Below are 24,621 nucleotides of genomic sequence, written 5' to 3'. Positions count from 1 at the left end.
ATTAAAAATTATCACCACAGCTAATAATATTTCGTCGAATAATTTTAAAAATTGCAACTTAACCCAAACTGGGTTATATCGCCGAAAGAACAGCAATTGGTCTGATTAAATCCATAATAATTACTTTACCGCAGAACTGGCTGCTGACTAGTGGCTCACAGTAGTCGTCTCTTATGCAACTCTTTAAACTTCCACACTTGTCTGCACACCTATAATCGTTAATTTTTCGAGCTCACGTTCGATAATACTTTACAACAAAAATGCTGAAGTAATTCAACACAATTACAAGTACATTCATTTATTTATTAACTTTATTCAAGTCGCTTCTATACTATGCAGAGCAGCTTTCATATTAACATATCTAACAATACTATACATATTTATGTAAAATGTTGCATTCTTGCATATCGTCCTATGTAATATTTTTTTCGTTGTAGTTGTTAATCATCATTTTCACTATCACTACCGCTGCCGCTGCCTGACCCACTACCACCGCCTCCACCGTGAGCGCTGCCGCCAGCATCATCTCCAGTGCCACTAGCATCGCTGTCACTGCCACCGCCACTTCCTTTGCCGCTGCCATGTTCATCATCCGATTCACTGTCGGAATCACGCAGCGCTTTAACCGACTTTGACTTGTCCTTTTTCTTGCTACGTCGACCGTCAAAGTCGGAACCATCATCTTCGTCTGATGAGTAAATGGCTGAACCTTTTTGCTCTGAGGATATCGAAGCTGCACCCCCACCACCGCCGCCACTTCCTTTCTTATACTTATTCTTAATAGCGCTAAGGGAAATAGCATTTTCATCGTCGCTTCCTTCGTCGTGATGATACGATGAATTGGCACCGCCATGCACATCATGTGCACCACCTTTCTTTTTCTTAGGCTGCGGCTTGTGCTGCATGCGCATCGCTTGTCGCAGTTTTTCCTCCTCCTTTTTGAGGTTATACTTACGATCGGTGGTGGGATCTTTGCCGACTTGTGTGAGAATCTTAATGCCGCTGGTCTTTTGCGAACGGTCTGCAAGTGACATTGTCATCTTTTTGTGTGTAAATGATTCGGTCGAATGCGGTCGGAAGGTAAGCTTTGTGCGGAAGACGGCTTGACCTTGTAAACCGGTACCTTGGCGAATGAACATATGGTTGTGATCACCATGTAATGGCTGACGATATACATCGAAGGTTTCGTTGCCCAAGTGTAACGTCATGCTACCGTCTGACCAACGGACAAAACGAGCATTTGATTCTTTGATCATGTCACCATTGTTTGCCATATACTCGCGCCAACGTATGGTGTTACTTACTTTCAATTTGATACGTTGTCGACCTTCTTCGTCCATGGTTTCCTCCTCATCAATTTCATCCTCATAAGTGTCTTTGTCAAAGGGACGTGTGTCAACAGAAAGGAAATTTGGTAGTTTCACAAAATGGATTTCCTTTCCCAGATCTGTTACTATGCGTGGAATTTCAACGTCAATTCGTGTTTCGGGAATAGGTTCTGGCTCATCTTCCTTCTGCTGTTGTTCCTCAACACGAGCAGGGCTCCGTGAACGAGAACGTGAGCGAGAGGAACGTGAACGAGATCTTGAACGCGAACGCGATCCGGAACCTGAACGACGAGAACCACTACGAGAGCTTGATTTCGATTTAGAACGTGAGCGAGTGCGTGACCGGCTTTTACGGGAACCAGCATCAGATTTTTGACCCTCATCTTCGGATAGACTGATATCATCGGCATCTCCAAAAATGTCATTTGCATCTATTTTTTGCGATTGCTGAAAGATCAATATACTTATATAATTTGTAAACAAATAAAAAAGAAATGTGAAGATACCTCTTCATTTTCGCTGTCTGAATCGATTATGCGTGCTTTTTTAGCCTTCGCAGTGGCACCCTCATCACTCTCACTTCCACTACCTCTTTTACGCGGAACGTTTTCAGTATCAGAATCGCTAGATGCTGTCGCCTTGCGTTTCTTCTTCTGCCGGGCACCGAAATCGCTACCAGATTCAGATCCACTGCCAGATTTGGCAGATTTGCGTGATGCAGGCGTCCCTGATCGGGAGCGTGAACCAGAACGAGCTCGAGATCCGGAACGAGACCTTGTGCCACTTCTTGATCGCGATCCAGAACGTGATGATCCCCCAGATTTAGAGCGGGGTGTAGCGGAGCGTGAGCGACGACTTTGACTTCGAGAACGTGAGCGCGAATTCGCACGGTCATCTATTTGCAAGTTGGGCGATTGAGAACGTGTATCATCGTCATTGGGAGTTTCATTAGCAGGTGTGCCTGCATTATGTTTCGGCGAAGTGCCTTCAGCGACAGGCGATTGTTCACGACTTGCAACAGGAGTTTGTTGACGGCTTGCTATAGGTGATTGATCGGGGCTAGCAACGTTTGAATGTTCACGACTTTCACGGGCACTATGTTCTCGACTGGCCGCCGATGTGGCAGAGTGTCTGCTTTGAGCTGAACCTGAGCGTCTGCTGTGTGGTGAACCCGATGGAGACCGTGACCCAGAACGAGAACCTGAGTTGCTGCGTGATCCCGAACTTGAGGAGGACCGTGAACGCGAACGTGATTTTCTATCACTACCACTAACAGCCGAATGATGGCTATGAGGGGAACTGCAATAAGAATATCCACAAATATATAAAAAATGATAAGATGAACTTTCGATTATTTACCCTGGTTCAGGATCATGATGTTCCAATGAATAGCCCGGTGTTTGTGCAGTTTGTGGTGAAGGAGATCGACTACGGCTACCTTCAGATTCCGAACCTTTATAAATAAACACAATGTTATCGCCGCTATATGGGTTAATTTCATCTTCTTACTTACCACTTCCATCGTCGGAATTATTTTCACCCATCTTTCACTGTTATATACTTAAATAAACGCTATGCAGTCACAAAAAGAAATATTTATAAATTTAATTTTTGCATTTACTAGCTAAATTACCCAGAGGCAACGTTGTTTGATGCCAAAAATCGATAAGCACTAAAAATAAATCGGTTACCTGCTTACAGCGTTGACATTTAGATAATCGATAATGTATTTATTCACAATGTAATAAATAAATGATGTCAAAATAATTTCTGTGAAATATTGATAAGAAGTCTAAATATGAAGCTAATTTCACTTTACTTTAATTATTTTTTGTAAATGATGTAAATATGACCTCAAAGCAAAATGAAATTCATATTCCTCTATTTATCAACCTAAAAATAAAAAAAAGTGATGGCAGCTCTATTGTTTGTCAAACGTTAAGATTGTTTTTGTTTTTTTCTAGCGGCATGTCAGTTGTAAACAAAAAAGTATTTCAGTTTGTCAATAATATCTAATATTTCACAATAGTTGTGTCCGAAATAGTTTAAAAAACAATAAAATTGTTTGTCACAATGCCAAAACAGGACTGTAAGTATTGGGAGAAATGCTATCAAAAAAATTCAGCGCATTTGGAAAAGTATAATCACCCGCCAAAAGACGGTAATACAGTTTCAACATTTGACTCTAGCCCGGTGAAAGATAAAGAGGCACAGAAGCGCAAAACAACTTCCGATGACCACAGGCGAGAAGCTAAAAGTGAAGATTCTATAATTAATCCTGATATTAATATGGAGGATACTGTTAGCAAAACTATTTCTACTGGTCAACGTAAAGAAATAGATACAGATGAATTACGTGCTGAAGCTCTTGGAAATATTGCCGGAAAAAACTACATGGAAATACTCGCTAAGCGTATAAAGTTTTCTGTGCAAGCTGAATACGATGAATTATTACGAAGTAATGAGTTCATACGCCACAAGTTTCTTGTCGAGATGCCTCCGGATTTCTATGCATTCTGGAAATTCGCCAACTATTTGAAAAAAGATAGCACAGGTGAAGAAGTTTTGCAGTATATCGAAAAACAATTCCAGCTGCAATTAGTGGGGCCGTTTGAATTCCTAGCTGGCTGCTTTCATAAAGCAAAGATACGTGAACCAGGAGATTACCTACGACACTGGCGTTTTTTCTACGATCCACCTGAGTTTCAAACTATTTTCGTACGTCGTGATACTGGTGTCCATTACGGTTATTGGCGTGATTTGCCGAAAGATAATGAAAACCTTTTAATAGCACGCAACGATTCTTTAAAGAATTGTAAATTCGAATTTATTGCAGGCAATGTTTTCGATGCCTTCTTATATTACCTTGACAAGGATTTTACAAGTACACCATTTACTGCATCTTTGGTATCATCCACACGTAAATCACTTCAAATGTTTTTAAATATGAATGATTTAAAATTAGAACAATTGGAGACATTGCGTAAACGACGAAGTGCCCAAGTTGTAGCTAAAACCTTCCACGGGGCTGGTATTGTAGTACCGTACGAAGGAAAGACACAAGTTGGGTACAGGCCGCTCATTGTTTCCGATGGAGAATTGAAAAAAATACTGGATCTTTTCGTGAAAGCTGGAGCATCTGAGGGCGATGGTGATAATGAGGAAATTAAAGCAGCTGTTATAGAAAAACTGCAACCGGTGGCCACGGCTGCTAATATCGCAATGGATGAATGTGATTTTGGTACGGCTCTAGAGTTGGGCATCGACTTATTTTGTAGTGGACGGAAAGAGTTACATTCACTAGTACAATCTTTATTGGTGCCTGCGTATTCGCTTTTAAGTCGACCACAATTCATTGCCATTTCAAAAGCACACATGGAACAGCGTAGCAAATCGCTTAAACTTAGCATTTTCGAATTAGACGCCAAGTAATATATTTTGATAATTTTTTGTGCATTGGATAAACAAAAATAAAACATTTAAATGTATTTTTCTTTTCAACAATACCCAAATTGTTCATATTTCTTCTCACCAATTATTTAACTTTTGTATATATAAAAATATAATGATTTAAACCCATTAGCAAATGAACACAACTTTACATATACAGGTGTGATGCTTCTCTATAAATAGGTTTGTAGCTGTCCTTACAACTTATTCCTAGTTCTTGTAACAATTTTATTATGGGCTTTGCCGCCAAGGTATCCAGTGAGATATTGTCAGTATAGGCAACATAGGCAGACGCAGGTAAATTCTCGTTATGTCTCCAACAAGCAACTAAAAGATAGAAGTTTAAACGAATGTACTAATATAATTACCTCAGATAATACTTACTTCCAGCTGCTACACCTACTATGAAATTAGGTGGTTCCAGCTCTTCCACTTGTGGCAGTTTGGAATTTATTCCTCTTAGAAAAGTAATTTCGTCACGAACGTTTCTTAAATTTTCGCTCTGGTATTCTATTTTAGATTTTACAGTTAATGTAATAACTTTTTCAGCCTCTTTCGCATACGGTAGTAATAACTCCGTCAATTCACCGCTGTTTGTAAGATCCTCCTGCAATAGCGCGATCAATAGTTCCTTGTCCTGCACATAATGCAAAGATGACTTTGGTGATGGAAATTTACATATTTTACGTGCTCGTTCTAGTAATGATGCTTCCACAAAGTCTGACACCTCCTTGCCCTCAATTACCAAAAATATCTTACTGACCAAAGGTGTTGTTGCTTCATTTGGTTCATACAGTAATTCGAGTCTGTAAGACGAAAATCGTTTATTTCAATATGAACTTTGTGGCGTACACAATAACAAATGCAATTCACTTCTTTCTTTCAGTATCCTTTGGTACTGGTTCGTCTTCATCGCAGTCATCCCAAAAGGCACGGGAAGATGGAATATTAAGTTCTCCAAAAGCCATTGGACAACCCATTTTTAAATGCTTTTATAGGAACGACTTATCACTTTAAAACGAGATTGATATTTTCGCTTGTCATCTGCAAGCGCAGCGAGCGTGTTCAACAAAAAACATCATTGCAGGGTTGCACTTATTGAATGGATAAAATTTAATGAATGAAATTTTGCTATCAGACCATAAGGACCACCCTAAGTGAAATTTCAGTCTTGCTAAATTAAATTCGTCAAATAAAAATTTTGCGCTGATATAAATTACAATATTAGAGAAAATTCATGTTGAAAATAAATACACTTCCATACTTACTTATTATTTACAATCACAAATTAAAATTCAGGTCGAAAAACTTAAGCTTGCGTACATTTTATTTCGCTTTAATGCCTAGTCTTCAATGTTAATACATTCAATGTGAAATGCATTTATTTGGGGCATTATAAATGTAAGTAAATTAAATTTAAATCAGCTTCGCGAAAATTACGTTAAAAAGAAAGTACATTTTTTGTGGTAATCTACTCTTCTACAACTACTCCAATAGCAGAATGAATGCATTCTTCCTTATTGATAAGATGACAGGTTTTATTTACCAATGACATCAACTGATTCACATCGTTCGCCCAGTTATTCAAAATATCGGAGGCGCTCTTTTTGGTTGTGAAGTAAATAATTCCAACAGGGCGATCAATTTTAACTCGTATGGTGTCAGTATTCGCCAATTTCGAAAGATATTCTTCACAGCGGTTTGATGGCAAGTTGAGTAACTCACTCATGCGTTGGAGGTGAATGCGGGAATAGTACATCGCGATTATACGAATATTCTAGTTGAAAAAAATATACAATAATGTATGAACTAATTTGTCGATTTCAATTATATAAATTACATACGTGCTCTATTAGACGATCCTTTAATTCAGATATACATTTGCGCCCATGTTTTGTGCTTTCTGAAAACATTTCATTTTCGGCCAATACACTTCCAAAATCAACGTTGAATGTGTCGAAATTTATCAGTTCCTTCGACATGAACAAACGTAGTATTTCACTGAAAATATAAAGAAATAAGCAATATATGCATTCAACAATTTATTTCCAGCCACTAACCGGTAAGCGGGGATATCTTCGAGCTTTTTCTTTTTCGATAAATGTGCCATCATATCACTCTGTTCATTGTCAAATGGCGCTAATACGCAGTAAAGTACAGCGCAGATAAGTTTCTCTTTTTGTTCCTTTTCCTGTTCGGGAGTCAATTCTACAGTTGACAATGCGGCCGCTGCAGTAGCTGCTGCTTTTATTTCATCCTCTCGTTTCTTTTTATCTTCCTCGCTTAATTTTTTCTTTTCCTCCTCAGTTAATTGCGGAACAGCAGGCACAGGACGTGCTGGCTCCGCGATTGCCTGGTAGTGACGTGAAGTTTTTAAGAAAGAACCATCACGGTCCAGCCGGATCATGAGGTTGTAAAATTTCAGTTTTAAATCGTGCTGAGCTGGATCATCAAAGAATTTAATGCTTATTTTCTTTGCTATGATTTGCGTAGAAACAAAGTCTTCTTTCAATAAACAAAGCCGCATTTGTTCCAAAATTAATTCAACCTTTTCACGTTTATCCATAGAACCATACGTTTCGACTTGTAGCTCTTCCATTACCGAAGCTGCACCGGTAATATCTCCATCAGCTTCTTTGATATCAGCCAAAATTTTTGTTAGTCGTGCACGCTCAATTTCTACATAGATTTTACCCTCAGTCACTGAACGCAGTGTATCAATAAGCTTCAATTTGGTGGCCTTGTCAGGCGTTTTATCAACATAAGTGCAGCATTCTTGAATCATTTTTGAGACAGCTTGTTTAAGTTGAGATCGCCGACGTGCCAATAAGGAAACATATTCATTTAAAGCGTTCCAGTTTTGAGCCTCGAAACAGATTTGGCATATTGCGACAAGTACCCGCGAACAAGAAACCATGTCGGCGCCCTGTGGAAATTAGTGAACATTATACTCGTAAGACCAACAAATAATATTTAGAGTTTCCATACCAGACGAGTTTGTTTCTCAAGCTGTAGGAGCAACTCGATGGCGTCGTGGAAGGCTTCCGGATTTTTTTTCGCCATATCTTTAGCTAAAGGAATTTTCTCATCACATGCAGGTGAATAATCCACCTCCATTTTGGTGATGCGACCGCCTTCGAACAGGTAATTATCCATTTTGAGCGATTTTTCAACTAAAACAAATGCAACGAAAAATCAAGAATATACAAATCAACATACAAGTCATCAAAATATAACTGCACTTTTGTTATAAGCAAAACACCAATATTTTATAAAGTTTCTGTGTTTTATATATTACGTTTGAATGTTCTTAATACCAGTTACACTTGATTGAACTAATTCAATTTAAAGTTTAGGAAAAATATTGTAAATGCGGCTACTAATCGACTTCGGATAATTCTGCTTACTAATCAATTAAGTTGGTTGTGGTTGTGAATCTATTGTCAACGTCGGTTGAAACAGGGTGTAGTGCAACAAATAAATAAATGACATATATGATGATAAGTTTTGAACATAGTGAAATTAATAAGAGTGAAAACATTTACAGTTTTTGATGTACAAAAAAATTATGTTCTCTATTTAAAAAAACTTAATAATATTCGTACAGAAACTGTGTTAACCATCCTGATTCTGGACTCTTGTGGCTTTGACATTTATGTCATATTTGCTTATGAAACACATCGCTGTCAAACAACTGTCAAAGTTTTTGCAAATTTCCAATTGTTTGTTGCTATTGGCATTTTGCGCCTGAAATTTTATATCAACAATTACATTTATTTGTTTTCATCTTATATATAAATTAAAAAAAAAATATAGGAAAATAAATAATATTCTCTGTCTATAAAATTAACATAATTTATTAAAAGTGCACGAATTGCTCGATAAAAGTAAAGGTTTTAACCATTTCTAGAAGGAACAACTGGCACCATATTTTGGAGGGAAGCTCATTGTCACCGGCATGTCGCATGTACACGATTTCGAAGAACTCGTGCTTGATGCACTTGAAGTTGTGGAATTTAAATTGAGTAATTATTATTTTTAAAATGCAACATTTATAAAAGCATATGCTTATAATTTGCTTTGTAGTACGTCGCAAGCAAGATCTGGAAGATGATAGTCTTGTATTCCATCCTTTGATGGCGCATCAAATATTTGGAGAAACGGAGTGCATATTTGGCTATAAAGATTTACGTGTGCGAATTTTATATACTGCTGGACCACTACATATTTATATTGGCACAGAATATAGCAGTCGGGTAAATGAAATATCAGGTGGGAATATAAAAGCCGATAATGTTGTGCTCAATATTGCGGAAAAGTTACCAGAGGGTTGCTTCTTTATAAATATGGATGAGTTCTTAAAGACACTCGACAAAGCCGATAAATTTCAACCTTTTGGTGAAAAGCTATCAGAACATCTAGCAATTGATGAACAGGGGAAAGAACGTTTGTTCGAAATATATCAATGCGATTATAAAGTACCGGCATTTTTAAAATTTTTCAGTCGTCTACAAACATTTATACTCTGGTTTGTTGATGCAGCATCTTATATCGATATTGATGATACACAGTGGATCTTTTTCGTATGGTATGTATGAGCAGACACAGAGAATTGTGTTCTTTAATAAATGTATTCTGTATTCGTTCCACATTAGCTATGAAAAATATAAAAATGATAATGGAGACTATCAGTATGCAACCACGGGTTACACCACTGTTTATGAGTATTACGCCTACCCTCAGAACATACGACCACGTATCAGTCAAGTTCTTGTGTTACCACCATTCCAAAAGCTAGGCATTGGCACAAGATTCATTGAGACGATATATAGGCATTATCAATTACAAAATAACGTTGTTGATATGACTGTGGAAGATCCATCTGACGATTTTCAGCGTATACGTAATTTTGTGGATGCACGACTGTGCAAGAGATTGAAAAGCTTCGCAAGAGATGTTATTAAAAAAGGTTTCAGCAAGGAAATGATTCGAGAGGCACGGGAAACGTTCAAAGTTAGTTACTAACCCCAATTGCGATACTTCTAAATATTAATTGTTTTTTCTTTGTTTTATATCACTTATATCCAGTTGAATCCTCGTCAATGTCGTCGCATCTATGAAATACTTCGCCTTTATTATACAAATATAAATGATAAAGAGGATTATGAGGCATATCGTTTGGATGTGAAGCGCCGTTTAAATGCTGTTCATTATAAGCAGATAAGTGACATTAGGAAAATGGAGAAAGCCAATTTGGATACTGAATGGTTGAGAGCGCGTCTGCCTACACCAGACCAACGCATCGACCAATTACATGAAGAGTATCAACAAGTAGAAAACGTCTATAAACAGATTGTTGAAAAATTACGCGATTAAGCATGCAATTTACAGAACCGTTCTTTGTGTTTTTCTATCAATGTCGATGTTAACATGTCAGTTAATTGAGCATATGTTTTGATTGATTATGTTATAAAAAATAAATTATTAAATTGGAAACATTTGACCAAGCAGATTCAAGCATACTCTTCATTAGGTTTTTAGTGAATTTATTCATACGATTATACATACATTTTCCATGTTAATATTAAATTTACAAATTTTTTATATAAAATGTTTTATTTATCGACTAGCTGCTTATAAATGGTTATCTAATAATCACTTCTCAATTTTGAATACTCTCTAGTGTTGAAATTTTAGATTAGCAGTAAGGATAGGAGTGGTGGGTCCTTCGGGATTTTGGGCGAATTCAATTAGTTATTTCTGGTGTGTTAAATATCATAAATCCGCAATATTTATGAGCTATGGAAGTTGTTCTAAATGTACACAAATCATACACTAAACAAATATATAAATATGTATTTCATGTATGTATGTGTTTTCATATTATTCTATTGAGCGTTTTCTTGCTTTGCTTAAAATAAACTTCTATAATTTATTGCTTATTAATTTTAATATTTCAATGTGCATAATTAGTATACTTTTAGAGCAATCGTTCGCGTCGACCGTCTAAATTAGCTTAACATGAACCATAGACCTCCATCCATTTTTCGAAACGTGTCACATCGTCCAATGAAACTGATTGTTTCGTACGTTCCATAGCGTCTTGAAAATCCTGTATTGTTATAGGTTGATCAATGTCCTCACGACGTATCTCCTTAATTTCCGATGGCGAGCGTCCGGCGATAAGACGACGCATTGCCATCATAGCCGCATCACGACATACATTGCTAATATCTGAGCCTGAGTATCCTTTCAGCTGATCGCCAATAAGATTCGTATCTAAATTTGGTGAGAGACGAACGTCCTTGAGGCAGAGCTTGAGTAAAGCTGAACGTGTCTCCTCTGGTAAAATTATAAAAAATGCACTTTGTTATACGAGTATAAAAGCTGTAAATTATTTTCTATAATATAATATTATATATAGTACATTAATCTCGTTTCTTTTAAGAATTAAAAACAAAACAATCGCAAATCGCAATGACAAATAACATGCACATTCAAAATGTATTATTTTCGCCCCTCCCACTCACCATTTGGAAGTGCAATGTATATCCTTTTCTCGAAGCGTCGTCTGAAAGCTTCATCTATATCCCACGGATGATTGGTTGCCGCCAAAACCATGATAACTTTATCATCCTGCAGTGTTGCATTCAAACCATCCATCTGTATTAGCAGCTCTGCCTTGAAGCGCCGACTCGCCTCGTGCTCTGAATCACTGCCACGTGACGTACACAATGCATCGATTTCGTCGAAGAAAATTGTACTCGGCGCATAGAAACGCGCCATTTCGAATAGTAAACGCACCAGCTTTTCACTTTCGCCGCGATATTTTGAGGTTAGAGTCGCCGAGGAGACATTAAAGAAAGTCGTGCCACATTCGGTGGCCACAGCCTTGGCCAGCATAGTCTTGCCAGTACCGGGTGCGCCCACCATCAAAACGCCACGCCAAGGTCGTCGTATGCCTTTGAAAAAATCGGGCATAATAATCGGCAATACAACCGCTTCTTGCAATATAGCCTTAGCATCATTCAAGCCGGCTACATCACTCCATTTTATGCCTGGATTACGCTGTAGTATGTCTTTCTCTAGCGTATCCACCAAATGCGGCTCATAGCCGATGGGAGAGAATATTTTTGTCTTTGTTTTCGGCGAACTCTTCGGCGTATTCTGCGACGTGGAGTTCTCCTCCAATGATGTGATTTCCTGATCATCTGAGTTGGAATTCTCATCGATTGAGTTCTTCTTCGGTTTGTCCTTGAGCTTAATTTGTGTGGTAAGTTTGCGAGCGCGAATGCGTTCGACACTGCGACTCTTGCGCGTTGCCGCCATAGTTGAGGCTTTAATGCTACGCGAACTGCGGCCCTTATCAGTGCTAGTGCTCAGGCTACCGCCCACATTATGTGCGCTACCGTGATGGCTCAAATTGATCGAAGGCAGTGTCGGCTGTAGTTCGGGATCACGTGATCGACGTAAGGATGAAATCCAACGGTTGTCATTGTGATTGGGGAATTGTATGTGTGTATTATTACTACCGGTATTGTTGGGGCCGCCATTTGTATTCTGATAAAGTGGATTTGTGGCGCCAGCGGTTGGTGGCAGATTTGTATTGGGGCGTGGTTGTGGAGGTACTTCTGGAAGAAAGGTATTATTATATTACTCTAATTATATGACAGTTATGTCGAATTCGTGACACACACCTTGGGTTGGTATGCGCGTTTTCCTTAGTCCACCTCCCGCAATGCCGCTGCTAGCACCTAAAGTTGCCGAGCTGCCGGGCGAGAGTCCAGTCAAGGTGGTTGTGCGTGTGGTCTCTGTCTTCTTAATGTTCCCAGCGCGTGATGGCCTATGTGTGGTTGTGATCTTTGTGAAGGCAAATGGTGGATATTGATCCAGTATCAATGAGTCCATCATGCGTGCCACATGGGACAGCCCAGTCGGTGGAGTTGTGGAGGTACTGTAAGAAATAGTAGTAAATTAACGTTAAAAGCAGTCGAAAGCCAGTGGACTCTTGTTAAATGAACAACTAATGAAAAAATTAAACTCTTATTTGATTTTCATGATAAAGGATCGGAAAGGAAAAGAATGACTAATGGATCACAAGAAGATCTGTTATTGTTGAATGCTAATAGAATTCAGTGCAAAAATCTTCGATAATCTGCATAAAATAAACTAATAGTATTTTCTTTTGTAAAGAGCTTCTTTCAATAAGACCGCAACACAAGTTTTTTAAAAACAAAAACGTTTTGTATCCATATATAGGAGTTTGCGGCATTACAAAGGACTCTCTAAGTGGAATCCATTAGAGCAGCCCATTAACCTAACCTAACCAAACAGCTCTAAACAGTTCGTATGCGTTAGGTCATACACAGATCTCTTGGGCACCTTAAACAGCGGACACAATTTTCGATGTCTGCCATTTTGTGTGCAACAGATCATCCGTGGCGCCGCATGTTTACTAAAGATTAGGCAAGGAAATCCTTTCTAAAATCACATTCACATAAAACAAAAACGGTTTGTGATATCAATGAAGTTCTTTATTCCTCTTAAAGTACATTCGATGCCATTATGTATGGGACTCGATTTCTTTTGCATGGTCACCACAGACACGTTCGATAACACGATAACACGTTCACCAAACTTGGTTTTCAATAAATCGATATTTGATTCGTTGTGAGGCTTGTGGCGCCGTCCTGTTGGAACCACATATTGTCCAAGTCCATATCATACAATTCGGGCCAAAAATATTCGATTATCATTGAGCGGTCAGACAGGACGATTATGACGACCATAAATTGGACATCGCACTCTTAAAGTTGAGGTTACTGACTCCAAATTTCGATAGTAAATTTTAATAATAATGATGAAATGGCAATGGAAAAAATGTGGAATCGTTTGCTATCCCTATCGGTCTACTTTTGTAGCGTCCCTATTGAAAAACCCTTTATATAGAGGATTTAGATCCGATTAGTTAACTCGTAAACCCTTTCAAGTTCGCTTAGGTCCTCTTTATTACTTCCGCGTTAGAAATTCATTGCAAAAATACCATCGATTACAAATATGGATATATACATATGTACATGTATATGTTAGTGAGAGATATATTTATATTTACAGAAAGGTCAAGTATAGTTGCGTTTTAATAATATTTTTTTAAGTCTAACACATCGCCAGTTTCAATAAAATATATCAGCACGCAAACCATGATTTATATTTCATATGTATGTATGTATATTCACCTACACAAGTATATACTAAATATGAAAATTAATCATTACAATAACTATGTGTCTGTACATGACAAACCATGCATTGTGTGAATAAACAAAAACAAATCGACGAGCGATGGCCGTAAGGACTCGCCAACCATCAACTAACATAGACCTTAGAGACTGGCTGGATTGGTCAGCACGGTCTAGACAGTAGACATGGTGTGGTCGGCATCGCGTCATTATGAGCTGACAATAAAGGTTGTATAAATGAGTGAGAAAAAAATAAAACAAAATAAAATTGAAGGCACGCTAGTGAATATGAGTCTTTTGGTTAGAGCAGAGCGAGCCTGCTTAACGGTATAACAGCTAACAAAATGAATATAAAACATGTCTTTGATAGTCTATACATACATATGTATGTATGTATATGAAAAAATTAATAATAAGCTTAGTATTTTTGAAAAATAAGGTGAGCATTTGTATATTGTTTGGACAATAGGAAATGTGCATAAATGCATACATACATACATACATTCCAGTGGACATTATGTAAACATATGCATGTATTTTTAAAGACAGGCGTGACTTCTTCCTTTGTACGGTCGGTTGAGAACGTGTTGCGTTTATTACAAAACAATTTAGCTATTTTTATATCTTCTTATGTGCATGCATTCAAACATACATACACACACACACTTCCGCCAGTATGTACTTTTGTCTCTATACATATATGTATGCATTAAAATTGCGTCGAGTTCAATAAACTCCGCTAAGAATTGCCAGGTTATTGAGCTTTCAGCTGAGCCTTTTATTGCTCTAAACTTTATTGTTGCTGTGCTGGATTTGACTTGTGTATATTGGACAAACGCTTGACACGAACATGTCAAGCACTAATTGAAGTGATGACGTAACAGCCATAGAGCCCAACATTACCAATGTTGGCAATTGTTTAGACTATATATACGAGCTTTATAAAGATTTTTCTACTCGATAAGTTGTTATTTGGTGTTGAGTTGTTGTATTAATTTATGGTTTGGTGCTGATACTAAGGTACATTTTGGTGGCTAAAATTTCGTGAGAAATCTGTGAAAGCATTTAATTTCAATTTCCATTCAATTAACAGGCATGTTTTTTTCGATAAACCTAAAATATAGTATATTGAGTGTACCGACGAGAGGAAAAAAGTCTCGAATATTGACTAAGTTGTAACTAATAGAATGGAGCGAGCCAGAGTGCGTTAAACGCGATTTTCTCGAAAATGTATTTTTAAAAACTGTTCGCGTAGTAACCCAACGCCTTGACCGATTTGTTAGAAAATTGGTTAGACATTTTTCCATATTACAGTCGGAAGGATAAACCAATAATTCAGATATTTCACGTTCATAAAATCATTTGTTTTTAATTCTGTTTTTTTTAAAAGCCTTTTTATATTAAATTGAAATTTTTATTATACTCTCGCAACAAATGTTGCTAAAGAGAGTATTATAGTTTTGTTCACATAACGGTTGTTTGTAACACCCAAAACTAAACGAAAGTGATCAGGGTGACGAGTAGATTTCAAATCCGGATGTCTGTCCGTCCGTCCGTCTGTGCAAGCTGTAACTTGAGTAAAAATTAAGATATCTTGATGAAACTTGGCACACTTATTTCTTGGCACCATAGGAAGGTTGCGAAAATAAGCAAAATCGGACCACTGCCACGCCCACAAAATGGCGAAAACCGAAAACACATAAAGTGCCATAACTAAGTGAAAAGTAAAGCTATGGAAATAAAATTTGGTATGAAGGACCGCACTATGAAGGGGCATATTTGGATGTAATTTTTTTGGGGAAATGGGCGTGGCCCCGCCCCCTACTAAGTTTTTTGTACATATCTCGCAAACCAATAGAGCTATATAAACCAAACTTTCTGCAGTCGTTTTTTTTTTAGCCACTTCCTAATACAGTCCAAAAATGAAAGAAATCGGATCATAACCACGCCCACCTCCCATACAAAAGTTAGGTTGAAAATTACTAAAAGTGGGTTAACGCATTAACGAAAAACGTCAGAAACACTAAATTTCACATAAGAAATGGCAGATGAAATCTGCACTCATATTTTTTTACAAAATGGAAAATGGGCGTGGTGTCGCCCACTTATGGGTCAAAAACCATATCTCAGGAACTACTCGACCGATTTCAATGAAACTTGGTTTGTAATAGTTTCCTTACATCCCAATGAAATGTTGTGAAAATAGGCCAATCGTTTTACAACCACGCCTACTTCCTATATACCAGAACTTTGAACATGAGCTGAATCCTTTACATTACAATATATAAAGTAAGCACTAGTGAAGATATCGGTGTAGAACTTTGCACAAATACTATGTTTATAGTATGGCAGCCCCATTCTACAAATCGCCGAAATCAGACCATAGGTTTTTAAGGCCCCATATATCGAACACGAGGACCTCGGTGCTTCTAACCTAATATTATGGTTTCCAACTTTCAATGGACTTTATACAATATATATGAGGAATATGTGGGTCAAATTGTGTATTATATAATATAAATAAAGTTAAATAAATAAATTGCGAGAGTATAAAATGTTCGGTTACACCCGAACTTAGCCCTTCCTTACTTGTTTAGTTATTATTTATTTTATTAGTTTATTCTATTCCAAAAATATGCTCATTTTGTTTCGCATCAATTGTTGATGAGTGACAAATAGGTCAGTTTCGTGTTGTAGGTTCAGAAAAACTTAGTCGTATATGCCATTTTGAAATGCAATCTGTAAAAAAATATTTACATTATAGAAAGATTCAATAATATTGTCTTAAACTTTATTATTGTCGTATTAAGGGGTTAGGCCACCCTAAAATTTGAGATGTCTCCAAAAACAATATCTCAATAATTACGAAAGTGTTGATTATTAGAAGTCAGCACGGTGGGAGCTCGCAGATGGTGCAAATTTTTCATCTTTATGCCATTTTTTCGATTGAATAAATTGAAAATTTTCAATCCAATTTTTATACGGTATTTTTACTGCCTTCCCTAAATAAAAGCGTCAGCGGCAAATGACTGTCAAAAAATTCTCAAGCCCATACAATTTGTATGGCGCATACCGAAATAACGTGACGGCGACGCTGAGCGGTTGAAATTTTCTATTTTGACAGAGCGTTCCGAAGTAAAGTTGGCTGCGAAAAACGAAGTTTCTCTGTACAATAAAATTTCACAACAACAATTCAAGTAAACATTTTGATAGTTGACGTAAAGTTGCCGCTTTTATTTAGGGAAGGCAGTTAGCTCAAAATATAAAATCAATTTTTGAAGTGCTTCCAATTGCGTAAATTTTTTTTTAAACGGCCACGTTACTCTGTTCGAAATGTATCACTTTATACGAAAAATCTTGTTTTACTTGTTTCAGATAAAAAATGAAATGCCAATCATGTACACCATCAAGGAGTGCTGCGGAAAATTGAATTTATGATTTCAGGTTCAAGTTAGGAGTTAAAATTAATTAGGTTGCTTGTGACTCATCGAATTTTGTATTATTTAACAAATGATTGATTTATACCATTCGATTTGATTCGGATTGTGTCATTTATCCTTTTAAATTTTGTAACAGGCACAAAGTGCTTTGTCGATGCCTGAATATCTGTGGTATCCATTAACCTAACCTAACCTAGCTGCTCTAAACAGTTCGTATGCGTTTTTTTAAGACCTTAATAAAATCACAGAAGAAGCCTCAATATACAGATCTCTTGGGCACCTTAAACAGCAGATAAAATTTTCGATGTCAGCCATTTCTTGTGCAACAGATCAGCCAAGTCGCCATTTGTTTACTAAAGATTAGGCAAGAAAATCCTTTCTAAACTCACAATTGAGCTCTTAAGCACAATTAAATACATTTTTGTATATTTTATATTTACACATGTCTATGCGTGTTTATCCGCAATCGCAAATCGTGAGTTGTAACTTTTGTTCTATGACTTCTAAGTATTTCCTTTTTAAAAAATAAGTAAAAATAAGTGCATCGTGCAAATGGAAATGCTTACAGTTTGAGTGGAGTTTTAAGCACAAGCATTACATATATATGTATATATATATATACCCAAAATGTGAGTTATTGACTTGTAAGTTAATCTGCTATGCTGATTCGTTTGACATAAATAACGTTTTTTTTATTTATTTTATTTTTTTGCTACGCTGAGTGCGACGACTCAAAGTGCTTGAAATGATTGCTTTGTCGCATTGCCTTTTTGGTATTTCCGTTTTGGGCAATTTCCATTGCTTTAGTATTTACTTAGGAAATTGGGTTAATGACTGTTCTCCAACCGCTGAAACTGCTGCTGACTACCATGCCTATTGTATGCTGCAGTAGTGGTATGAGTCTTATAAGCAATTATTATTATTTTTTGCTTATCAATACAAAAGTGGCACAATTGCGAACGCCGACATTTTATAATCCAACCTGTGTGTGTGTAATCTGCATATATTGTATTGAATATAAACTCTCTTCTATATAGACTATATTAGTTATAAATGCTGTCGTTTCAATGACCTTGTTTATATTTGTGTGGGTATTTGCTTTATTTGTTTCTATCTCTATTTATCTATTTGGCATAATCTATTACTAATCTGTTATAAACGTATATAGAGTAGCACTAGATGCTGCTTTATGACTTTCGTCCTTGTTATCTATTTTTATTGTTTGTGCAGAGAACTATTTCTATTCATTTATGTGTAATAATGTGCAAATTACTTCATTTTATATCTACAAATGTTGGTACTCAAGCGATACAAGCTGTATGCAATCAATGGTACGTATACGCCATGTATTTCATATAGCCACCGGGGCGTATGAGTAATGTAGTATTTGAAATGAATCTAATTTTAATGGATAAATTAATGAATTTTAATAGTAGAAGTAGTACATTTTAATATGTAATATTTTATAGTAAATAAACATATACTAAAGCATTAATGCTTTGATAATGATTTTGCATATTTTTGCTCTCAAAATTATTGGAAATCAATTACGACAAATTGAGCGTTTACTTAACCCTTAGAAGTTCATTGAAAATATAAGTCGAATCGTGTATGAATACTATTAAATTAATTGTAAATAATAAATGTGCGTTCGAACTTATGCGTTTTATTTCAATTACATAGTGACCTCTTGAAAATTAACGTTTTTAGCTGTCGTAAATGTTATCGCAATAAAACTTTGCCACATTGAGTGACAAGGCGACGTATGTCTACAACTACCACATTTCACACTGAGCGCAGTGGCCGCGCATTCTAGAAGTTATAGAGTAATAATCAGTAAACTTTAAATGCATCTGACCATGTCAATCACTTGAGTGTTAAGGAAACTGTATAAATGTCAAATAAAATTTATGCGCAAATAAAAGACGGCAACAATGAATGGTGAACACTTGCCAATGCAGAACGGCTTAACTTTTCACATTTACACGAAGCTTAATTGAAATGTGATGCATATACTTAGTGGGCAAATATGGAATTTCCCACGACCACGTGAATGAATTCAAGTGCGCACGAAGAACGCTGCAGTTATAGTTAGCCATAAGACTAGCGTTCATGGAAACGTAAGACTTTACTTTTTTAGCTTTGCACTGCTTATATTTTATTGAAATTGCTGCATTGTTGCAATATTACTAAAAGCAAAAAATAAAAATAAAAATAAAACAACAAAGTACCAATCATGTAGATCCCATAATGAGTGATATGGTGTGTGACGGTATGTGGACACGAGCGGCACGGCGACTTCGTACTCCACATGTATATCGTTGGTGGGCGGCGGACGTTCGAGTGATGGATTCGAATTACAAACGGAGCGTTTCCGTAGAAAAGTGTGATGTACCGGCGCGGATGGGGGCGGTGCTGCGGCAGGTGATGGCGCTGCTGTTAGACCATTATATTGCATTGCATTCCCATTGGTTATGGCAGTGGCGATCGTTTGTTCGCCCAGCGGCTGCTCCAAAGCCATGCCTAGCCAATTTTGAGCATTCATATTAAACATATTGCGTAGTTACACGATTTTTTTTAATATACTTTATATTTATTTATTTTTCTGCTGCAATTTGCTTAAATATAAAATAATTTTTTTTTCCATCAGGAAATCCTTTCTTCCTACACACTTTGCACTACAACCGCTGTGACATAGTGTTGTGGCGCATAACGGTTGTTAACGTTGTTACGCGCGAGCTTAACAACAAATTATTGACCAGTTGCCGCGAATGCTGAACACTAACTGACCAACTGTTCGCCTGAGGCAGCGGTCATTGGCGGCGTCGCGCCAACAATGGTCATTTGCACAATTGAAATGCTGGTGTAATGGTTGGGGCGAAGGTGGCGTTGCGTCGCGCCGTGCTGTGCCACAACAAAAAAGAAGCCGCCACTATTAACTGCACAAGCAATCGAAGAAAAAGCGTTAGCACACACACAAACACACGCATACATTTTCTGAAGGATCTCTCCATTAATATATTCTACATATAAAACTACCACCCTTTAACTACATGCAATAATTACATTTAGTGGCAGCACTGGCACAGGTAAGCACACTCATACACACACACACACACTTATGTATGAAAATGTTGCTGGTTTGGCGCACTTGACTACATTGAAGCCGCTGACCACTTGTTTATTGCTTTTCTTGTGTTTATTATACTATTCACGAGCTCACCTGTGAGTATGCCAAAGCATACTTGCGAGCTGCTACTTTCTTACATTTGTATTGAGGTTAAAGGAAGTGTGGCATTTGTGCCGCTTTTGATTTGTTGTTGTTTCTATTCAAATCCGTCTTATGCTTTACTATGTTCGCGTCTCTGCAAAATGCTATTTTTTGTTGTTATTTTATTGTAGTTTTCTATAAAATCGGAAGTACTAATATTTCCCCAGCTATTGCCACTCGTATAGATTCGTTGTGGTTGCGAGTTTTGGCTATTGCTGTAGCTAATTATGATTGTTGCCTTGTTGCTTGTACGGTACTTGTTGTTGTGATTGTTGTCGCACGCATAGCTGATATACCAACAACTACATTTTCGTCCATATTTTTGCAATAACAAATACATGTTCATTTATACTTTGTGGTATTACAGTAGAAACACGTTTATTGGAATTAAATATTACGAAATATTTGTAAAATATACGAAAAGCATAAAGAGCTCTAAGCCCAGAATCGTCGAATAATGTACATAACTTCGTACAATTCGCATAAAAACTGCATATAACTTTTAAGAATCTTTCACTTATGGAACATTGTTCAGATACCAATCATTAGATGAGACAAGAAGCTCTATCAAACATGTATGACATCTCTAAATGTCATCCGGTATAAAAGTCAGATAATTCGAAAATACCCCAGTATTACCTAAAACGGAGATCTTGATGTAAATAGGTGGATTTTGGGTATTTCCATTTCCGAAAATTGCTCGTCTTTTTTAACTTTTCCATCAAAAGAGCAGTCAATCTGCAGAACAATACATTTTTCCTCCTTTCCAATCCTCATTTTCACATTTTCTTACTATCTTAGGAGCCTTTACTGTTAATGTCATCACGGATACCTGATAATTTCATATCTGTTGGTGGCTTGAGTGTACTTCACCTCAAAATTTTGTTTAAAAAAACTAGATTTCAAATACTTATCCAGCCAGCCTCATAATTTTCTAAACATGCCGTTAATTGCGTTTTGGCATGTAACTATTTATTAGAAATAACATGAAAATATACATACGACCGGCCGACTAGCCAAAGTGACGTCTTTTATGTAGTTAATATTTTTCACAAACATTTGTTGGTGACCAGCAAATTCTTGACTCTTTTAAGTTGAATTTATACATGCATATCGTAGATATGTGTGTATGTGTCAGCAAAGGTAGATCCAAAAGCGATGTGAGAATGTATCCATAACTACCGTCTAAAGTGCACTAAACTTTATGACACAACAACAACAAGAGAGTACAAATAAACTAAACTAAACTAAATGACAAAAGCAGCTAGCTCTATATAAGTAATAAATAGTATATGTAGGTCTATGTGCGTGTTTGAGTGTGTATGTATTTGGTCAGTTTGCAGGATTTGCGCTTTTCATCATAAATTTTCCAGGTTAAATGTCTGCTTATGCGACAGCAATAATTTGCGGTCAACTTCAGCAATTGGGGTGGAATTATGCTACAGGTATACACATGCATACATATAAGGTATATAAACTTTGACGTGCAAATGTTGACAATGACTGTGTGTTTGTTGGTATATATGGTACAGAAATCCGCCACAAAAAAGGATTCGAATTATATTAGAATATGTGACAAGCTTGTTGATCTTTTGCTAATACGTATCCCATGATCATGATTAGATCTTGATCGCTTTTTACTTACTATATTTCGAGCAAGGATTTGGGCAAACCAATCATTAACAATTTCTCTTGAAATATGAAATCTAAATGTAATATTTGTGTGATAAGAGATATAAAGTATCCGATATAGGATTCGATTGACGCTTATTCGAACGAGCCGAACATCGACAGTTTTGCCGAAAAGGGCTTAAAAGGAATTCTATAAATTATCTATGCATTATTCAATTCATTCCGGGCATAGAGAAAAAGCCGGTTTGCCAGCTTCTATATATACAATGCGATGCTAAAATCTCTGCTTTATTCTGTGAGTTTATCCCTACTGATCAGGTTGTTTACTGATGCTTTGATGCTCACTGGAGGATCTACAAATACAGGCCTGATGAACACATATAAGAATAACAAAACAGTGAAGCTCATCAAAAATGGTTGATCCCAAATAACGGTACATAACTAAAAACGAATTTTAAAATATTAAATCTCTTATTTGATCACTTTGAAAATACTCATATTGAGGTTAAGGGCCTAGAGAGCTTTAATTTGGATGTTTGTCGCTCCCGAAAATCCCCCGAGTAACGAGTTTCGAGCGATTCCGATGAATTTTTCAAAGTAGCGTCCGCCATATTGGATCCGCCATTTTAAATTTCGAAAAAAACCGACACCAGATTCTTAATCAGCGACCTCGAAAGCCCCCGAATAACCAGTTTCAATAGAATCCGATGAATTTTTAAAAGCGCTGTCCGCCATATTGGTTTTTTGATGTTATATCAAAACCCTGATCTGATGGGGTTAAATGGAACTTTGATTCAGATTTGGATGATAATTTTTTTTTTTTTTTTGGTGTGGCTGTGTTATCAGACTATCGATATGTTATTGTGTTAATATTAGTACATCTAAATCATGCCTTTTTCTAATCTTCTGTAATTTGTTGCTTTAACAAAATCTTAACAAAATACGTGTATGTATATCGTATTGCGCCAGCAAGTTAATAAATCTCGACTCTGGTTCTGAAGACACTAGTTTCAAGGTTCTTAAAATGCAAATATAACGATTGTGTAACATACTTGTAGGCGTTAGAGATAGAAAAGTTAAATATTAGTGCCCACTTGCCACTTTGGAAACTTTTGAAAAATATTAATATATGAAACTGAACACTCGTTTGCTCACTTGTGGACACACATGCATGCACACATACATACACAATATATTTAAGTGCATAAACAACTCGAAACGTCATTCGCTCAGGGATTTCATAATGGCATATACATAACGATAATTGCTTGCGCTGGGGGCTCTGCAGCCGGCAAGAGGATATCAAGCTGTTGTGTATGGCCTTCGTTGTGCTGATACATATAACGAAAGAAATGTTTGATGTTGCAGAGATGTTGAATGTGTCGGAGAAAAAATCAATTTCTTGCACACAAATATTTAAATAGCTCTACATATGTGTGTATGTGTGCATGAATACTTAAGTATGTATTTAAAATGATATGCGTTGAAATAAAAAAAAAATCAATTATGAAATGTAAATTTTTATACATATTACAGTTATTTAACACTTTTCCATAGATTCATGGGCACTCACCCAGGCAGCAACGGCAGATAGGATGTGGTGGAATCCAATGTGCGGATGGCAGTATTACCGCGTAGCACCAGCTTTTCGCGTGTGATACGCCGATATGTTTCCTCGCCACGCTGCTTTGAAGACATTTTCGCTTGCTAATTGTTATTATATTTTCAATACACACATATATTTTTCACGTTATACATAATGCTCTTACGATTTACATAGAAAGCATTTTTTTGGTTATTTTCACTAGTAAATACGCACAGTTCTGTTTGCTCACACAATTATTCCATTTCTTAAAAATACATTTTTAATATTTTTATTTTATTCGCAGCTGACCTCACATAGTATGTCCTATGACCCTCGATTCTGCTGCAACACTGTAGTTCTGAATTTTCACCACAAGCCAAACTGCAAAATGGCTAATATACTTACATACTTATGCACTTACACATGCATACATTAGTATCTGTCTGTACATTTGGGCTGTTAGCCAAACAGTCAATGCTGCTGAGTATGCTTCGTTGGCGGATGCTGCACGACGTTAGGCGAATTTGTTGCCGGCAACGCGAAGAAATGCAAAATACATTCGTGTGAAAAAAACTAAGTAATCAAAATCGACGACAAAAATAATAAACATTTTTTGTACTGCCAATGCGCAGGTTTTGCCAGAATTTACATTTTACACTGTGATTTTGCATAGAGA

The 24,621-nt window shown here is 36.8% G+C and overlaps 6 protein-coding genes across 10 annotated transcripts; 2 read left to right on the top strand and 4 right to left on the bottom strand.

The window, feature by feature from the left end:
• Positions 1 to 289: 289 nt before the first annotated feature.
• On the bottom strand, positions 290 to 3,006 carry Atu (another transcription unit protein). 2 transcript variants are annotated; one of them, XM_011180866.3, is made up of 4 exons: positions 2,842 to 3,006; positions 2,688 to 2,781; positions 1,835 to 2,627; positions 290 to 1,775 (listed from the first exon to the last, which is right to left on the bottom strand). In XM_011180866.3, exons 1-4 carry the CDS (start codon positions 2,870 to 2,872, stop codon positions 441 to 443), a joined length of 2,253 nt encoding a protein of 750 aa, XP_011179168.2. In that variant the 5' UTR covers positions 2,873 to 3,006; the 3' UTR covers positions 290 to 440. The 2 variants fall into 2 exon arrangements, with proteins under 2 accessions (XP_011179168.2, XP_054081167.1); XM_054225192.1 differs by having other exon boundaries at positions 2,838 to 2,999.
• A 244-nt stretch (positions 3,007 to 3,250) lies between these two features.
• Positions 3,251 to 4,834, top strand: LOC105210106 (histone PARylation factor 1-like). Of its 2 annotated transcripts, XM_011180864.3 has the most exons (2): positions 3,257 to 3,417; positions 3,518 to 4,834. In XM_011180864.3, the coding sequence occupies exon 2, from the start codon at positions 3,618 to 3,620 to the stop codon at positions 4,758 to 4,760; it is 1,143 nt and encodes a 380-aa protein (XP_011179166.2). In that variant the 5' UTR covers positions 3,257 to 3,417; positions 3,518 to 3,617; the 3' UTR covers positions 4,761 to 4,834. The 2 variants fall into 2 exon arrangements, with proteins under 2 accessions (XP_011179165.2, XP_011179166.2); XM_011180863.3 differs by having other exon boundaries at positions 3,251 to 4,834.
• LOC105210107 (uncharacterized) lies at positions 4,815 to 5,847 on the bottom strand. Its single transcript, XM_011180865.3, has 3 exons — positions 5,652 to 5,847; positions 5,163 to 5,584; positions 4,815 to 5,105 (listed from the first exon to the last, which is right to left on the bottom strand). Exons 1-3 carry the CDS (start codon positions 5,756 to 5,758, stop codon positions 4,927 to 4,929), a joined length of 708 nt encoding a protein of 235 aa, XP_011179167.2. The 5' UTR covers positions 5,759 to 5,847; the 3' UTR covers positions 4,815 to 4,926.
• Positions 5,848 to 6,087: 240 nt separating this feature from the next.
• On the bottom strand, positions 6,088 to 8,245 carry LOC105210105 (26S proteasome non-ATPase regulatory subunit 12). 2 transcript variants are annotated; one of them, XM_011180862.3, is made up of 5 exons: positions 8,096 to 8,245; positions 7,767 to 7,951; positions 6,839 to 7,704; positions 6,623 to 6,779; positions 6,088 to 6,555 (listed from the first exon to the last, which is right to left on the bottom strand). In XM_011180862.3, the coding sequence occupies exons 2-5, from the start codon at positions 7,932 to 7,934 to the stop codon at positions 6,250 to 6,252; spliced, it is 1,497 nt and encodes a 498-aa protein (XP_011179164.2). In that variant the 5' UTR covers positions 7,935 to 7,951; positions 8,096 to 8,245; the 3' UTR covers positions 6,088 to 6,249. The 2 variants fall into 2 exon arrangements, with proteins under 2 accessions (XP_011179164.2, XP_011179163.2); XM_011180861.3 differs by having other exon boundaries at positions 8,077 to 8,232.
• Positions 8,246 to 8,482: 237 nt separating this feature from the next.
• Positions 8,483 to 10,290, top strand: LOC105210103 (histone acetyltransferase type B catalytic subunit). Its single transcript, XM_011180857.3, has 4 exons — positions 8,483 to 8,803; positions 8,865 to 9,366; positions 9,434 to 9,791; positions 9,867 to 10,290. Exons 1-4 carry the CDS (start codon positions 8,737 to 8,739, stop codon positions 10,152 to 10,154), a joined length of 1,215 nt encoding a protein of 404 aa, XP_011179159.2. The 5' UTR covers positions 8,483 to 8,736; the 3' UTR covers positions 10,155 to 10,290.
• A 433-nt stretch (positions 10,291 to 10,723) lies between these two features.
• On the bottom strand, positions 10,724 to 20,032 carry LOC105210104 (katanin p60 ATPase-containing subunit A1). 2 transcript variants are annotated; one of them, XM_029038967.2, is made up of 4 exons: positions 19,689 to 20,032; positions 12,476 to 12,732; positions 11,309 to 12,406; positions 10,724 to 11,120 (listed from the first exon to the last, which is right to left on the bottom strand). In XM_029038967.2, exons 1-4 carry the CDS (start codon positions 20,009 to 20,011, stop codon positions 10,795 to 10,797), a joined length of 2,004 nt encoding a protein of 667 aa, XP_028894800.2. In that variant the 5' UTR covers positions 20,012 to 20,032; the 3' UTR covers positions 10,724 to 10,794. The 2 variants fall into 2 exon arrangements, with proteins under 2 accessions (XP_028894800.2, XP_028894799.2); XM_029038966.2 differs by having other exon boundaries at positions 11,309 to 12,409; positions 19,689 to 20,021.
• Between the last annotated feature and the right edge of the window lie 4,589 nt (positions 20,033 to 24,621).

This window comes from Zeugodacus cucurbitae, chromosome 2 (genome assembly GCF_028554725.1).
Source record: "Zeugodacus cucurbitae isolate PBARC_wt_2022May chromosome 2, idZeuCucr1.2, whole genome shotgun sequence".
Lineage (NCBI taxonomy): Eukaryota > Metazoa > Arthropoda > Insecta > Diptera > Tephritidae > Zeugodacus > Zeugodacus cucurbitae.
Note: the sequence above shows the minus strand (reverse complement) of the source record. Positions and strands in the feature narration are given on the sequence as shown.

Excerpts from the sequence above, each read along its gene's own strand:
- Atu (XM_011180866.3), bottom strand. The coding sequence starts at position 2,872 with ATGGGTGAAAATAATTCCGACGATGGAAGTG. Across the intron at positions 2,782-2,841 it reads TAATTCCGACGATGGAAGTG|GTTCGGAATCTGAAGGTAGC; the intron begins GTAAGTAAGAAG and ends TTATTTATAAAG. Across the intron at positions 1,776-1,834 it reads CAGACAGCGAAAATGAAGAG|CAATCGCAAAAAATAGATGC; the intron begins GTATCTTCACAT and ends TTGATCTTTCAG.
- LOC105210106 (XM_011180863.3), top strand. The coding sequence starts at position 3,402 with ATGCCAAAACAGGACTGTAAGTATTGGGAGAAATGCTATCAAAAAAAT.
- LOC105210107 (XM_011180865.3), bottom strand. The coding sequence starts at position 5,758 with ATGGGTTGTCCAATGGCTTTTGGAGAACTTAATATTCCATCTTCCCGT. Across the intron at positions 5,585-5,651 it reads AAGGATACTGAAAGAAAGAA|ACTCGAATTACTGTATGAAC; the intron begins GTGAATTGCATT and ends TTCGTCTTACAG. Across the intron at positions 5,106-5,162 it reads AGTAGGTGTAGCAGCTGGAA|TTGCTTGTTGGAGACATAAC; the intron begins GTAAGTATTATC and ends TCTATCTTTTAG.
- LOC105210105 (XM_011180862.3), bottom strand. The coding sequence starts at position 7,934 with ATGGATAATTACCTGTTCGAAGGCGGTCGCATCACCAAAATGGAGGTG. Across the intron at positions 7,705-7,766 it reads TTGAGAAACAAACTCGTCTG|GGCGCCGACATGGTTTCTTG; the intron begins GTATGGAAACTC and ends TAATTTCCACAG. Across the intron at positions 6,556-6,622 it reads AGGATCGTCTAATAGAGCAC|AATATTCGTATAATCGCGAT; the intron begins GTATGTAATTTA and ends TTTTTCAACTAG.
- LOC105210103 (XM_011180857.3), top strand. The coding sequence starts at position 8,737 with ATGTCGCATGTACACGATTTCGAAGAACTCGTGCTTGATGCACTTGAA. Across the intron at positions 8,804-8,864 it reads AGTTGTGGAATTTAAATTGA|TACGTCGCAAGCAAGATCTG; the intron begins GTAATTATTATT and ends TTTGCTTTGTAG. Across the intron at positions 9,792-9,866 it reads AGGCACGGGAAACGTTCAAA|TTGAATCCTCGTCAATGTCG; the intron begins GTTAGTTACTAA and ends ACTTATATCCAG.
- LOC105210104 (XM_029038966.2), bottom strand. The coding sequence starts at position 20,011 with ATGTTTAATATGAATGCTCAAAATTGGCTAGGCATGGCTTTGGAGCAG. Across the intron at positions 12,733-19,688 it reads TTATGGGATCTACATGATTG|TACCTCCACAACTCCACCGA; the intron begins GTACTTTGTTGT and ends TATTTCTTACAG. Across the intron at positions 11,121-11,308 it reads ATACATTGCACTTCCAAATG|AGGAGACACGTTCAGCTTTA; the intron begins GTGAGTGGGAGG and ends TAATTTTACCAG.